The sequence below is a fragment of the Electrophorus electricus genome, chromosome 12 (genome assembly GCF_013358815.1).
Source record: "Electrophorus electricus isolate fEleEle1 chromosome 12, fEleEle1.pri, whole genome shotgun sequence".
Taxonomy (NCBI): Eukaryota; Metazoa; Chordata; class Actinopteri; order Gymnotiformes; family Gymnotidae; genus Electrophorus; species Electrophorus electricus.
In genome coordinates this window covers 125,051-140,561 of record NC_049546.1, presented here as the reverse complement: position 1 = coordinate 140,561, position 15,511 = coordinate 125,051, and the positions used below count along the sequence as shown (strand labels likewise).

Genomic DNA, 15,511 nt, shown 5'->3' with positions numbered 1-15,511 from the left:
GTCCAGGTTTGTGTGGATGGTGGTTTTGCTACAATGAAGGAGTCAGTGGAAGCTGTTAAGTGCAGAATAACAAAGTGTTGTGTAAATGCAGGGTTGGTAATAAAGAAAGAGAATGTGTGAGTGTGTGTATGTGTATCAATATTGTATTCAGTTTCATGTCATTCAGATGGGCCTCTATCATGCAGACTCTCTTTTGCAAACATGTAGCATGTTACTGAAGCCTTGGCCTCTAGTGGGTGCTCTGTGTTGCCTGAACACACAGTGCTACACACTGGCACAGATAGTTCAGATTTAAGTTCTGTTGTACTGAAATATTCAGAATGGCTTTAATCTTGCAAAACAATCCAAGCTGTCCTATTTCTCAAGTTCATTTTTCCTCTTGTTGCCCAGCAACAGTTCACAGTCTGAGGAAAACATGGAGTTAAGTGCTGAGTGTGTGAGTCCATACACTTATGTGCAGATGTGTGTGTGTGTGTGTGTGTGTGTGCATTAGTGAGATTTGTGGGTCTGTGTATTGTGTGTTTGTAAAGTTGTTTTGCATGTGTGTAAGAGATTTTCAGTTTGACTCTAACATTGAGAGGATTGAGTAGTAATACATGTACAAGAATTACATAATCAGTATACAAAAAATTCAAATGTATTACAGTTACAGTCTGTTACAGCTGCAGAAAGGTAACTTACACTTGCAGGGTCAGGGTTATGAGTTAAGGTCAGGGTTAAGGTTAGGCATTAAGGGTTAGGGTTAGGGGTTAAGGTTAGGCGTTAAGGGTTAGGGGTTAGGGTTAAGTGTTAGGGTTAGGCGTTAAGGGTTAGGGGTTAGGGTTAGGGGTTAAGGTTAGGCGTTAAGGGTTAGGCGTTAAGGGTTAGGGGTTAGGGTTAGGGTTAGGCGTTAAGGGTTAGGGGTTAGGATTAGGGTTAGGCATTAAGGGTTAGGGATTAGGGTTAGGGTTAGGCATTAAGGGTTAGGGTTAAGGGTTAGGGTTTAGGGTTAAGGGTTAGGCGTTAAGGGTTAAGGGTTAGGGTTAGGCGTTAGGGGTTAGGGTTAAGGGTTAGGGTTAGGGTTAAGGTTAGGCATTAAGGGTTAGGGGTTAGGGTTAGGCGTTAAGGGTTAGGGGTTAGGATTAGGGTTAGGGGTTAAGGGTTAGGGTTAAGGTTAGGCGTTAAGGGTTAGGGGTTAGGGTTAGGCGTTAAGGGTTAGGCATTAGGGGTTAGGGTTAGGCGTTAAGGGTTAGGGGTTAGGATTAGGGTTAGGGTTAAGGGTTAGGGTTAGGTTAGGGTTAGGGGTTAGGGTTAGGGTTAGGGTTAGACATTAAGGGTTAGGGGTTAAGGGTTAGGGGTTAGGGTTAAGGGTTAGGGTTAGGGTTAGTAGCAGTACTGCTGTACAGTTTTACCTAAAGGTGCCATACATTTTAAAGTGAATTTTAAGTTGTAAGTCACCATTTTTATAAGCATAAATATCCAGCTTTTTAAAAAGGGGACAATTCCAGTTGTGTGGAGAACAAAGGCTAGTTATCAACCCCAAGTACATACATCTGAAACAGACTGATAACAGCTATAGAGGACCCTTATATGCAGTTGTCCCCTATGTGGATATATGTGTCAGCACAGTATGTATCTGAACCTACACACACACACACATCTATTCTGGTGACTCCAGTTAGGAGTTAGGGCTTAAGGGTTAGGGTGCAGCAGTTTGGGTGTAATGTTCTGGGTTACACTGTCTTGCAGTATTCTGGGTTCAGTGCAGTATTCAGAGTAATTAATCACTACTCTCTCTTAGTCTCATACACACTGTCTGTCTTCTCCCTCTCAGCCTGTATCTGTCTCAGAAACACAAGTATAGACCCACTTCCTGTGCTCTGTGCGTCATTTTCTCACAGCTGCAGCCTAACAGACAGAGAGTGAGTGAGGAAGCGACTGACCAAAATTCTCAGGACTACAGAAGGGTTCCAGCAGCCTGCATCTCCCTGGAGTCATTCACAATGTGTGTATGTGTGTGTGTGTGTGCTTGTGTGTGTGTGTGTGTGTGTGTGTGTGTGTGTGTGCATGTGCTTGTGTGTGTGTGTGCGTGCGTGCAATGCATTTTTGATGTGTTGCGTAGATATGAATCCAGCTGTGTTAGCAGCAGAGGGAGGAGACACTTCTAGACTGGATAAAAGTTTCTGGTTAGTTTGAACACGGAGGAAACAGAAAAGAACCTCGTCATCGAACGTACACACAGGGCGTTTGGAGCAGACTGAACGCTGAGAGTTTTAAAGAGTGTTGGTCAGGCACTAGAGCAGGAGGTGAAAATAGCAGTCAGCAGTGCCTGACGTGTGTTGGGCGCTGGGACAGGACACACAGTTCTCAGCAACAGACAAAGAAACAAAGAGAGATAACATGAGAGCAAAGCCGGATATAGCTGAACCTCTCTAACCCTAACCCTAACCCTAACCTCTCTAACCCTAACCCTAACCCTAACCTCTCTAACCCTAACCCTAACCCTAACCTCTCTAACCCTAACCCTAACCTCTCTAACCCTAACCCTAACCTAACCCTAACCCTAACCTCTCTAACCCTAATCCTAACCCTAATCCTAACCCTAACCCTAATCTCTCTAACCCTAACCCTAATCTCTCTAACCCTAACCCTAACCCTAACCTCTCTAACCCTAACCCTAACCCTAACCCTAACCCTAATCTCTCTAACCCTAACCCTAACCTCTCTAACCCTAACCCTAACCCTAACCTCTCTAACCCTAACCCTAACCCTAACTTTCTCTCCTCCTCCCTCAGTCTCTCTCTTCCCTTTCTTCCTCTCCTTCTCTCTCCCTCCTCTCCTCCTTCATTTTTTCAGGGGAACAAGTCTCTTCAGACCCCAGACTTTCCCCTGTGCACTGTGTGTGTGTTCTATAAGCCTCCCTTTTGTTTGTGTGTCTGTGTGTGTGTGTGTGTGTATTAAGCGTCGGTGGGTGTGCAGACTCCAGCCTTCTCCTCCCAGAGCGTTGTGGAAACCATGGATGGATTACGCCTGCCACCACTTCTAGAAGAAGCTCTGGGTTCCCCAGGTACAACTCATACTCTCTCAAACACACACACACACACACACACACACACACACACACACACACACACACACACACACGCATGTGCACACACAACTCCTTACCTAGTGAGCACATCATTGCTAACACATGGTCTTAAAGGGTAAAAGAAGTTGTTAAAAAGCTGAGAGAAAAGAGAGAGAGAGAGAGAGAGAGGGAGAAGGAAACAGAGGAAACATGCGTGGAAGAGTTAGAGAAAGGGAGGGAGAGAGAGAGTCACAGAGTGGGAGAGGGAGAGAGGGAGTCACAGAGAGAGACGGTTTGGTGAAGCACTCTTACTTGGGCAGAAGAATTGTGCACAGCTGTGTGGATCTCTGGTTGGCATGAACTCGTATGAGCTCTGATGGAGTAGTTCCCCGTACAGGTACAGGCGTCGCCGGTGTGTGTGTGTGTTCTTGTGTACCGCTAGTGTGGGCTGAATCTCTGTGATATTACAAGCTTTCACAGTCTGTAGTGTGAGGTTGGCTTCAGACAGAGCTGTCAGGCGCTCAGCACATACAGGGAGTGGGAGGCTTCACAACACACACACTCAACCACAGAAAGGAATTCAGAGAATGCAGTTCTTCGTGTTGTGGAAACTTGGGGTAATAGTATTTTCATTGTGTGCTGGTCTGTCGTATATGTTTGTCGTGTCCAACCTCATGTGTTACATCATCGTGTGTGGAGGTTCACGAGTGTTTTACCTTTATCAACACCTCAGCTCTGGAGCTGCGGATCCTGCAGACTAACCAGGGTTTAGGGTTAAAGGTCATAAGTGTTGTCATGTTTCAGTGTTCAACATGACAAAATGCTTCAAAATGGATATATGAATATATGAATCTGTGAACTGAAGAAAGCAGTTGGATATGAGTGTGATCGTTCTTCTTGATTCCACCTGAGGGCCATTTGCAGTAAACCCTCAGAGACTCAGGATTAGAGTTAGGGTTTAGGATTAGAGTTAGGGTTAGGGTTTAGGGTTAGGATTAGGATTAGGATTAGGTTTCGGGTAGGTTTAGGGTTAGGATTAGGGTTAGAATGGGACATTCACCCCATATTCATCCCAAAGCAGGAGTTGTTGACAATAACTGACACACACACACACACACACACTGCCTACACACTGCTCACCCCCTCAATCTTATCACTACAGCCTAGAGGATCTTAGTGCTTTGCCATCCCCACTCCTCCTACACACACACACACACACACCACACACACACACACACACACACACACACACACACACACACACACACACACACACATACAGACTCTCTCTCTCTCTCTCTCTCTCTCTCTCTCTCTCTTTCACACATACACACACTCATTCACACAGATTTGCATGTGTGTATGTACATGTGTTTTATACATTTATACACACATGTGAATCTGAAAACATTTGTCACCATAATTCCAGTGAAACTGAAAAGCTTCTGTTTTTTAAAAGGCTGATTTGAAAGTGAAACACTGTTTTTCCATTTTAGAGCAAAACTCATTTTCTAGAACCTTCTGTGGAGGGTTAGGCATCTCTTGTTGGTTGGAGGAGGGGCTTAGTGCTTCTGCTCTTTCATTACATAATTACCAGAACCCTCCTCTACATCCTGGTCCCTCAGATCATGTGATCAGATGATCAGATGCTCGTCTGTCTTTGCTGAATCTGTCCCCTCCGAGACTGATAACCCTGTTCACTGTTTGAACTCTTTAGCTTTGGCTAATTAATTGTATATATTGTTCATTTATGTATACACTGATGCATGTGTGTGCGCCCATGTGTGTGTGTGTGTGTGTGTGTGTTTGTGTATGAGTGCGTGTATTAGTGTGCACATTTATTTGTGATTGTGTGAGTGTGTGTGTATTTGTGTTTGTGTATGTTTGTGTAAATATGTATGTGTGTGTGTATGTCTGTGTGATTGTGTGTGTACATGTGTGTGCATGTTTGTGACTGTGTATGTGTGTGAGCGATCGTATGTGGGTGACTGTGTTTGCATGTGTGTATTACTCTAAGTGTAGAGGATTGTATACATCTGTTTATGTACATAAATTCAAATGTATCGGCATCTAGCTGTTGTTTTGCTAATACATCACTAGATGGCAGCATCGCTATGTGTCCCTAAACGCCTCACTAACGAGCCCTAAAAAGTTGTGACTGATGAGGGCCATCTAACCTTCACCTGAACTAGTGGAAGCGGGAGTTTACAGAGAGAGCCTTAGATACCTCACACATTCACCCACACATACCCCACGCATTCACCCACACATGCCCCACGCATTCACCCACACACACACCCCATAAATACACCCACACATTCACCTACACATACCCCACAAATACCCCTCACATACACCCTCAAATTCACCCACATATACACCCACAAATACCCCACACATACCCCCCACATTCACCCATACTGTAGGTGAGTCAGTCTTCCTGATGTTGTGCTTATATGATTATTCTCATATGAAGGATGAATTCTTATAAAAGATCTCAGATACTAGTCTGCTGCTGTTGTAAAATATAACATGTTTGTCCTCGACTAAGTAGAGAAGGAAAAGTGAAAAGGTCAAATATAACATCTTTGTTATATTGGTAAAAAGGAAAGACAGAATTGAGTTTGAAATATTCTGTGTTCAACAGTGGCAGTAAAGAGCTGTAAAGAAATGTCGGGTATTTCTGTTGTGTTGTATCTTTATCTACTGTTTGCAGTGATAGTGTTTCTCACATGTTTGTCACATGTTTCTTTGCTGGTGTAGACAAGAGTAGTGAGCTAAAGACAGTGGAGGCCCTGATGGAGAAGCAAGAGAAGGCGGAGCAGGCGGAGCATATGCTGTGTGAGCAGGTGGAACAGGTGGAGCTGGAGGATTTGAGGGCTCAGGTGCTCCAACTGCTAGTGGAATTGGAGGAGGTGCGAGATGCATCCCAGAAGCAGGATGAGAGTGGAGCAGAACTACAGGGTGAGTTCAGACCTCCACCCTCCACATCCACCCTGAATAACGTGTGTGGAGAGACTGTGTGTCAGGCTGGCGTGTGTGGAATGGGACGACAGCTGCAGCCTCACAGAAGCTTCCAGACATGCTGTCCTAGCTCCAACTTGGTTGATGACATCACTCATCCCCACTGAGCATGCTCAGAGAGTGGGAACATCTTCCTCCACAGTGCTGAGGCCACCAGTCACACAGCAGGGCTTCTGACACAGAGAGCAGAACGCACATATAGCACATGCTGTTCCTCCCACTGTAGGAACGTTTTATCCCAATGTTCCTCTCACTGTAGGAATGTTTTATCCCAATGTTCCTCTCACTGTAGGAATGTTTTACCCCAATGTTCCTCTCACTGTAGGAACGTTTTATCCCAATGTTCCTCTCACTGTAGGAACGTTTTATCCCAGTGTTCCTCCCACTCTTCTAGTATCTCCAGTCTAATATCTCTGCTGATCTGCTGATGTGCAGGTCTGTTGGAGGATGAACGCTTGGCCAGTGCCCACCAGGCGGAAGCCTTCACTCTGCAAATTCAGTGCCTACAAGGTAACAATCCTGAGGGGCCAAGACACACAAACAATAAAACACACAAACAACAAACACACACATGCACGTGTTTTGAAACTGAATTCATATGTAGGGTAACAACTTTCCCAAATTATATTTGTTTTAGAAACAAACTTTAATCCATTATATTAAAATGCTTTTTAAATTATTAATAAAACAATATTGGTTAGAAGTATAAGGGCTGTGACCCCTAAGATGGAGCAGTGACTCCAACACACCCCAGGAATGATGTCATCAATCTCAATCCACAAGCGCGTAATCCCAGGAACAGCAATAATCCTGCACCACACCCTCAACCCTGCAGACATCTGGAAGAAATAGGACCACCTACTGGAAGAGTGAGTCAGAAATTATCTGTCTGTCTCTCTCCCTCTGTCTGTTTCTCTCTCTGTCTGTCTGTATCTCCAGCCCAGCTGCAATCTGCTCAGGAGGAGTTGGATGCCTTGGATGAGCAGAAGGAGCGAGAGCTGGCGGAGGCACAAGAGGAGGTACGCGTGGCTCGGGAGGAGGTGCGGCTGCTCCAGCAGGGAGCTGAGGAGGCCGCAGGAGAGCGTGAGAATGACATTGCCAGCCTGCAGGAGGAGCTGTGCCGACTCCGCGCTGAACTCGGCTGCATGGAGAGCTCAGCACAGGAGTACGAGCTGGAAATGGTGACACTACGAGCAGAAATCGCCATGAAGAGCCAACGGCGTGAGCAGGAGAGGAGAGAAGGAGAAAGGAGAGAGGGTAAGAGGAGAGGAAAGGAGAGAGGAGGAGAGGGGTAAGAGGAGGAGAGGAGAGGAGAGAAGAAAGAGGAGGAGAGGGGAGAGAAGAGAGGGGGGAGAAAGTTAAAATTGTTCTGGCGCTGCTTGCAATCACCCAGGCAACTGTAAAGGAGCCCAGTCCATGGCCCAGGTTCTCTGCACTGGTTCTGTTCAGACCTTCTTTAAGTGTTCAGAGTGATCATCTTCAGGAGGTCTGATCACATCACACTGCACTTGTGGCCCATCAGATCTTTATTTTGGCTCCTGAAGGTCAGGCTGCCCTCACACGCTGCTGCCTGTGCTGAGATCAGTGTGGAAGGAGCATACATGTCATCTCCAAAGGTGTCTTCACACTGCAGCCAGAAGCATCAATCACTCTGTGTTTAATAAAAGTCAGAGGCCTCCAGCACAGCGCGTGTGTTTGGAAGGGGGGTAGCACACATACCAAGAGGGTGATGTCACTAATGAGAGGGTGATGTCATTAGTGAGAGAATGACATCACATGTTGAAACACTTGGAAGAATGTGAACGTTGTAAAGAACCCCAGCCGTTAGGGGTTAACCTTAACACTAACTCTTAAACCCTAGCACTAACCCTAACACGAACTCTTAAACCTAACTCCTAAACCCTAACACTAACCCTAACACCAATTCCTAAACCTAAACCCTAACACTAACTCCTAAAGCCTACCCCTGACCATAACACTAACTCCAAACCCTAACTCCTAAACTCTAACCCTAACACTAACTCCTAAAGCCAAACCCTAACCCCAACGCTAACTCCTAAACCCTAACACTAACCCTAACTCCTAAACCCTAACACTAACTCTTAAACCCTAGCCCTAACACTAACTCCTAAACCATAACCCTAACACTAACTCGTAAACCTTAACTCTAACCCAAGCTCAAACACTAAGCTTGACCTGGTTGTCTTTGACTGGATCAGTTTATCTGTCAGCATTTTCATTTCTCACATTGACACTCCAAATCAAAACATTGTACATTTACATCAGACAAGTTCATGTTATTCTGAGCTGCTCACTACCCCAGATCTCAGTCATCTGAATTCTATGACCATCAACGTATCACGTTGTACTTGTTAAACTGGAAGCAACCTATGGGCTCTTGGTTATTTCCCACACGTTTAATCCTCACAGTGTTATTCCTCACACTATATTTCCTCAAAGTGTTATTCCCCACACTGATATTCCCCACACTGTTATTCCTCACACTGTTATTCCCCACACTGTTATTCCCCACATTGTTAGCCCTCACACTGTTATTTCTCACACTATATTTCCTCACACTATATTTCCCCACAATGATATTCCTCACACTATATTTCCTCACACTGTTATTCCCCGCACTGATATTCCTCAAACTGTTATTCCCCCGGACACTGGCCCTGATCTTTACCTCTGCACACATTATACCTCTAATAGTTTTGTTGAGTGAATAACTGATAACTGACTGAAAGAATAAATGACTCAGAGTGACTGAGTGAATAAAAGACTGAATAACTGATTGTGAAAATAACTGACTTACTGAATGACTGCCAGACTAACTGACTGAGTGTTTGTTTGTCCAGGTGAGATGGAGCAACTGAGTGAGTGAGTGACTGAGTGACTGACTGAGTGTTTGTTTGTCCAGGTGAGATGGAGCAGCTGAGGGGAGAATATGCTGGAGTAAAAGCAGAGTGTGAGACACTGAAGCAGGCCAACAGCAGACTGGCACAGAGATTACAGCTGATACAGTGTACAGGGTACAACACACACACACACACAGAGTTAAACACGGTTTTTCTCTCCCTCTCACACTGATTCTTGAATTCTTGAGTGGTCTGAGAGTCACAATGTTAACAACACTAATGAGGGTATAAGATTACAGTCCTTTATATAACGTATGTGTCATATATTTGAACACAGCTCAGAGATGTGGGGACGTATGGCACATAACTGTACAGTTTACTGATCGTGCAGAGCTCTGACTGACCACACACATGTGCCAATGCAGAGGACGCGTTTTACAGCAGTAACTCCACACCTTTATGTAGCTAAGGCAATTTTATTTGCTGGAAGACAATTCATTTAATTTGAAATATTCCTTTAATTAAAAAAACATTTTGTGCACATTGGAAGGGCTGATTGCAGTTCGGTGGTACTTGGAAAATGAGGATAAAGTATGAAAAGTAATTTTTAAATATGTATCTTACCAGCCATACTAACATATCTACTGGCCAAAGACAGACACACACACACACACACTCTACATACACACATTCTCACACACATACTCTCTCCCTCTCTCCCTCTTTCTCTCTATCTCTCTCGCTCCCTTCATTACCAGCAACTCCCACTATTTCATTTTGCCATCTGAAAGTACAACTATATGCACGCGCACACACACAAACACATACACACACACACACACACACACACACACACACACACATACACACACACACACGTATAGCACTGTGTTGAGTTTAATATGTTACTTTACTCTGCATCTCTGACCAGCTCTGAAAGCACAGGAGAGGCTGTGAAGCCCGAGGGATCAGGATCAAACCACAGGCTGGTGGATGTTTGTATCCAGAAGAACATTTCCTTTGAAGACAAGCCGCTCCCACCTGGCAGCTTGGGTGGAGGCTTCTCCGAGGTGCTGTCTCTACGGGACCAGCTGAAGCAGGCGGAGGAGCGAGCTGAGCAGGTGCAGAGGCAGGTAAGATGGGCACCTGTCCGCTGGGGCAGACGCACTAGGGAAGGAAATGGGAACCAGGTAGCTATGGTGATATAGTCATTAAACATTCATTCTTAGAGTGCTTTGAGTATCTAATTTTCTATGAATCACTACACGTATGACTGAAAATTAGCATTATTCTGACACCTTTGTCTTTAGACATATAGTATGAAAAAGACCTCTAGTGTCTAAGTATAATATAGTAACCTGGTCAGAGGGGTTAAATGTTGGCAAATGTTGGCAAACGGCTGAACTCTGTTAAATGTTTAAATGCTGGCTAATTCCAATTCCATTTCCAACAAATGGACACTTCTATACACATACACACATGCACAGTCACGCACGCACACACACACACACACACACACAAACACACACATACATACATACATATCGATACACACATACATACACCCATACCCACACACACATACACCCATACACACACACACACACACACACTGTTTTTGTATCGGAGTAGTTGCTGAAGTCAAACTTTACACACATATATGCTTTACACACATATATGCTTTATACACATACACACTTTACATACATATATCCTTTTGCACTCTTGCACATCATTCCTACTTGCTGCTAGAATACTGTACTAAATCAGCACTGTACTCTGAACTGTTCTAGTTGCTACTGGTGACTGCTATGTTCAGTATAGCATGTCACTGACTCCTATGCACAACCCACTTTACATATTCCCAGTACTGCATACTGATAAAAATAAATGCACTGTCTGTTCATTGCGTACTCGTCGTGTCCTGTATTTATTTATTGTATGATATTATTGCACTGTATTGTATTGTTTGCACTCGTGTAGAGTGTTGTCTGTTGCACTTGTTTTGTTTTATGTTGCACCATGGTTTGGGAGGAACATTCTTTCGTTTTTGTCAGAGGAGTTGCAGTGTGAATGAGAATTAAGGCATGGATGCTCTGTGAATGCAAGCATCACATACTATGGACCATGTTTCCATCTGCTGTGTATGTGTTCTAGTGTGATAGGGTGCGGACTGACCTGAGGGAACTACAGGACCTGTTTGAGACCAGTCAGAAGGAGCGGGCAGAGTTGGAACTGGAGCTGTTGCACTGTAGGGAGGAGCTAGAAAAGATAACAGATGGGAGCGAGCAACAGGTGGAGAAATACCTGCCAAGCCCAACCTCTACATCTAACCCCCAACCTCTACACCAACCCCTACCTCTGCACCTAAACCCCAACCTCTAACCTAACCTCCAACCTCTACACCAATCCCCAACTGATACACCAACTCCCAACCTCTACACCAACCCCCAACCTCCTAAGATAACCCCCAACCTCTACACCTAACTCCCAACCTCTAACCTAACCCCAACCTCTACACCAACCCAACCTCTACACCAATTCTAACCTCTACACCTAACCCCCAACCTCTACACTAACCTCTACACCAGCCCTCAACCTCGACAGTAACCCCTGACCTCTACACCTAACCCCCAACCTCTACACCTAACCCCCAACCTCTACACCTAAGCCCCAACCTCTACACCAATCCATAAATTCTACACCAACCCCAACCTCTACACCAATCCCAACCTCTACACCTAACCCTCAACATCTCTACACATAACCATTAAACCTCAGAAACCTCCAATCTTTGTCCACCACAATTCCTAACTTCAACACTTAGTTCTCCACATCAACTCCACCTGCTGCTTATCAAATGTAAGATCTGTCCCCTTCTGTCAGTCTCTCACATTCATATGTCACAAACCTAACCCTAAACCCAATCCCCAACCCCTACCCCTAACTCTAATCCTAATCCCAACCCCTAACCCTAAACCTAACCTTAACCCTAACTCTAATCCCACTTCAACCCCAACCATCCAGAATGTTCCATAAAGAACATTGTGTTTTTGTTTTTAAGGTTTTCATCTTCCATTCATTCTTTAATTAGTGGTTTTCCATCTCTCCCCCATCTTTCTCCCTCCATCTTTCCCTCCATCTCCCCTGTCCATCTCTCTCAGTCCTCCACTCAGCCATCTGTTCTCTCGCTCCCTTTCCTAGGAATGACTGTCATCGTCGCTGTTCTTTGGTGCTGCTGGTGTGAGCTGGCAGTCTAGAGAACCAAAGGTACAGTGTGGTTGCAACTGTCCTTCATATCTAATCAAATTCAGATCTAACACACAGTCTGTTATAGTGCTGTGCTTTGAGCATATTATGAAAGAAGCATATGTACATGTATCTATGTACGTGTATGTATGTGAGTGCGTGTGTGTATATGTATGTGATTGTGAGTGTGTGTGTGTGTGTGTGTGTGTGTGTATGTATGTGATTGTGAGTGTGTGTGTGTGTGTGTGTGTGTGTATGTGTGTGTGAGTGTGTGTGTGTGTGTGTCTGTGATTGTGTGTGTGTGTCTGTGTGTGTGTCTGTGTGTGTGTGTGTGTCTGTGTGTGTCTATGTGTGTTTGTGTGTGTGTGTGTGTGTGTATGTATGTGATTGTGAGTGTGTGTGTGTGTGTGTGTGTGTGTGAGTGTGTGTGTGTGTGTGTGTGTGTCTGTGATTGTGTGTGTGTGTCTGTGTGTGTATATGTGTGTATGTCTGTGTGTGTTTGTGTGTATATGTGTGTGTGTGTGTGTGTGTGTCTGTGATTGTGTGTGTGTGTGTGTGTGTGTGTGTGTGTCTGTGATTGTGTGTGTGTGTCTGTGTGTGTGTCTGTGTGTGTGTGTCTGTGTGTGTCTATGTGTGTTTGTGTGTGTGTGTGTGTGTGTGTGTGTGTGTGTGTGTGTGTGTGTGTGTGTGTGTATAATCACCAGGTTCCTCTGTATTTCAGGGGATCTGTGTGTATGTCTGGATGGACTCCAGCAGTACTGCAGGTGTCATTCTCTGTGTGCTTGTGTAATATTGCATCTATTGACCTTTCATCAGTGGGGGGCTTGACTCCGCCCCTGCTCTGGCAACACGTGAGCTTGTGCTTACATGCCTGTGCAGACCCCGTGGGCCTGAGCCAGCCCTGGCACAGACTCTGCATGCTGTGACCCTGTAACCCTGTGTCCCTGTGACCCTATGAATCTGTGACCCTGTGACCCTGTGACCAGAAGGTGCAGTGGGAGCTCCCTTTACTAACTTTACTCCATTCTGATTTTTAAAAATTGCTTGTAATGAAATTACACTTAATTTAATTTTTAAAATGAACTCTGTTTCATAGACATTAATTTATTCATTTATTCAAGCGTTGTTGTGTTGTATAGAATGTTCCTTTATGTGGTGTTATGTGAAAAAAGCTAAAATAATAAATTTTGAATTACTAATAGACAAAAAAGGTTTTGAATGCAATAAGTATGCAAAGCTTTTTCTCTATCTCTAAATCAGGGACAAAATTGATATGTCATAATAATGTGTCCCCAATTTAGTCCAGATGTCTTCTAGTCCTGGTATCCTACAGACCAGGTGTTCTGTAGACCAGGTGTCCTGCAGCACACACACACTCTGCAGAAGACTTTTTAGTGTGTTTACACAGATGAAGATATATTTGTATATTTGGATGTTTTTATAATAGTCTAGGGTTATGGGAAACCCTAACCTAAAATATGTTACAAAAGTTTCTTTTTGTTGGTGTTTTTCCCTCTTTCCAGGGTGTTTCTGGTAGAGTACAGGTGTTGGTTTATAGTACTTATCATTGTTTAAGATAGACCTTATGTATTTTGTACTTCTAGGTATCAGCATTCATTCCTGTATTCTACAGTATTCTAGTATGTTTGATTCTAACCTACTGTATTGTACTAGGATATATTCTATGAGTAAACGACAAAGCATTTTTGTAAGTCACTCTGGATAAGAGCCTCTGCTAAATGCTGTAAATGTAAATGGTTTACTTTAAGAAGAATATTTATGTTTGTCTGTCCAACTATCAGAAAAACACACACATTATGTGATCTTTAGAGGTTTTTTGAATATGTCCACTAGACATATTAGAGGACTATTAGGATTATAAAACCAAACCTTCTTCAGTAGACACCTAACACCATCAAAGACTTTAATGATCTGTTTACTGTTTGATCTGGGAAGACAGAACAAATCACATACTCTTCATAGTTAAAACCGTGTGGATATTTTCTTTCTAAATAAATAAACTGGTAATGAGTAGTTATGGGTGGAAGTTCTGCTAACACATTTAGACACATTTAGGGTTTAGATACTGTGGTCTTATAGGGTTCTCTATCTTTATCTAATTTTTGAAGGTGGTAAAATCTCTCATTTAAAAATTTTTTATTTTCAGTTGTTTTGTGATGTTTCTAATAAGTCCTTATTAGATGTTTTATATAATCAGAAACTTTAGAGGAAAAAAGTTTGTAATCATATCATCTTACCATTTTACAATATCGTTATTTATAATAATATGAATATTTTGAACATTAAAGTATATTTGCTAACTCTAAGTTACAGTGAAGGCTGTGTGGTGATTCTATAAAGCTAATCACACATACTCCTGCATGCCGTCACCAAGCTTCCAACTGCAGCCTCTGTAATGAACAACAGGAAACAAATTCAGTTTCCTCTTAGCAGGAGACAAGAATAAAGCAATATACCCTTTTCATCCCTCTTTCATAGACTACCATTAAAACAGCAACAAATATTCTGTTTCTTTGTAAATCTAATGAGAACATGATTGTGGTTGAGCTGAGAAATTAGATTTATGTGGAACTGAATTTGTTTTAGTAGCACTCAGTCAGTAGGGAGCTGTCACTAGTCAGGCTACTGTGTTTATTTAAGCAAATGTTGCTTTGTAGTTTGCAGCAAAACTATTTTTGCATGTTAATACAATTGAAAAATCTATTTTAGATTCTAGGTTGATTATTGCAATATAGCCTATGTGAGTAAAATGTAAATGCTTAAATGACTCTTCACCCTAACCATAAAGTTAACACCTAACCCTAACCCTAAAGTTAATCCAACCCTAACAGTAATCCTAAACATAACTTTAAAGTTAATCCTAATATTAATCCTAACCCTAAAGATAATCCTAACCCTAACCCTAAATTTACTCATAACTCTAACCCTAAAGTTGCTCCGAGCCCTAATCCTAAAATTAATTTTAATCCTCACTTTAATCCTTAAATTTTTGCATGTCATTCAGTATGAGTCTTTATAGGTATAAGATGTCTGATATTCATCAGAAGGGATTAATGTGGTCATTTTGTAACTCAGAAGTATATTTTGTACTGTACATGTTTTGAAAAATAAATGAATAAATATAAGAATTCAGTAGAGTTTCTCCAAAGGGTTGAAATGTCATTGATGGGTTTGTGGGTATGTGTAGTGGACTGGTGCCATGAGCAGTGTCTTCCCTGCTCTGGTTTATTAATACACAGTCTGTAAGATAAAACACAGGAATGCCACGTGACTGGCTACTGCCCATAAAGCTGACGAGGTCAGTGTG

At 43.1% G+C, this 15,511-nt stretch overlaps 1 protein-coding gene across 4 annotated transcripts; it reads left to right on the top strand.

Annotated features, from left to right (window-relative positions):
* The first annotated feature begins 1,331 nt into the window (after positions 1 to 1,331).
* On the top strand, positions 1,332 to 13,819 carry ccdc136b (coiled-coil domain containing 136b). Of its 4 annotated transcripts, XM_027028097.2 has the most exons (10): positions 1,332 to 1,984; positions 2,942 to 3,046; positions 5,813 to 6,013; positions 6,509 to 6,583; positions 7,013 to 7,330; positions 8,997 to 9,108; positions 9,866 to 10,067; positions 11,092 to 11,229; positions 12,099 to 12,204; positions 12,905 to 13,819. In XM_027028097.2, exons 2-9 carry the CDS (start codon positions 2,995 to 2,997, stop codon positions 12,192 to 12,194), a joined length of 1,194 nt encoding a protein of 397 aa, XP_026883898.2. In that variant the 5' UTR covers positions 1,332 to 1,984; positions 2,942 to 2,994; the 3' UTR covers positions 12,195 to 12,204; positions 12,905 to 13,819. The 4 variants fall into 4 exon arrangements, with proteins under 4 accessions (XP_026883898.2, XP_026883901.2, XP_026883899.2 ...); XM_027028100.2 differs by lacking the exon at positions 1,332 to 1,984 and having other exon boundaries at positions 2,757 to 3,046; positions 12,139 to 12,204; XM_027028098.2 differs by lacking the exon at positions 1,332 to 1,984 and having other exon boundaries at positions 2,757 to 3,046; positions 13,063 to 13,819.
* Positions 13,820 to 15,511: the final 1,692 nt, after the last annotated feature.

What these genes read in the sequence shown, in the direction of transcription:
- ccdc136b (XM_027028097.2), top strand. Translation starts at nt 2,995, where the DNA reads ATGGATGGATTACGCCTGCCACCACTTCTAGAAGAAGCTCTGGGTTCC. An exon ending in AGAAGGAGAAAGGAGAGAGG is followed by an intron (nt 7,331 to 8,996) that starts GTAAGAGGAGAG and finishes TTGTTTGTCCAG; the next exon opens with GTGAGATGGAGCAGCTGAGG. An exon ending in CAGATGGGAGCGAGCAACAG is followed by an intron (nt 11,230 to 12,098) that starts GTGGAGAAATAC and finishes CATCTCTCTCAG; the next exon opens with TCCTCCACTCAGCCATCTGT.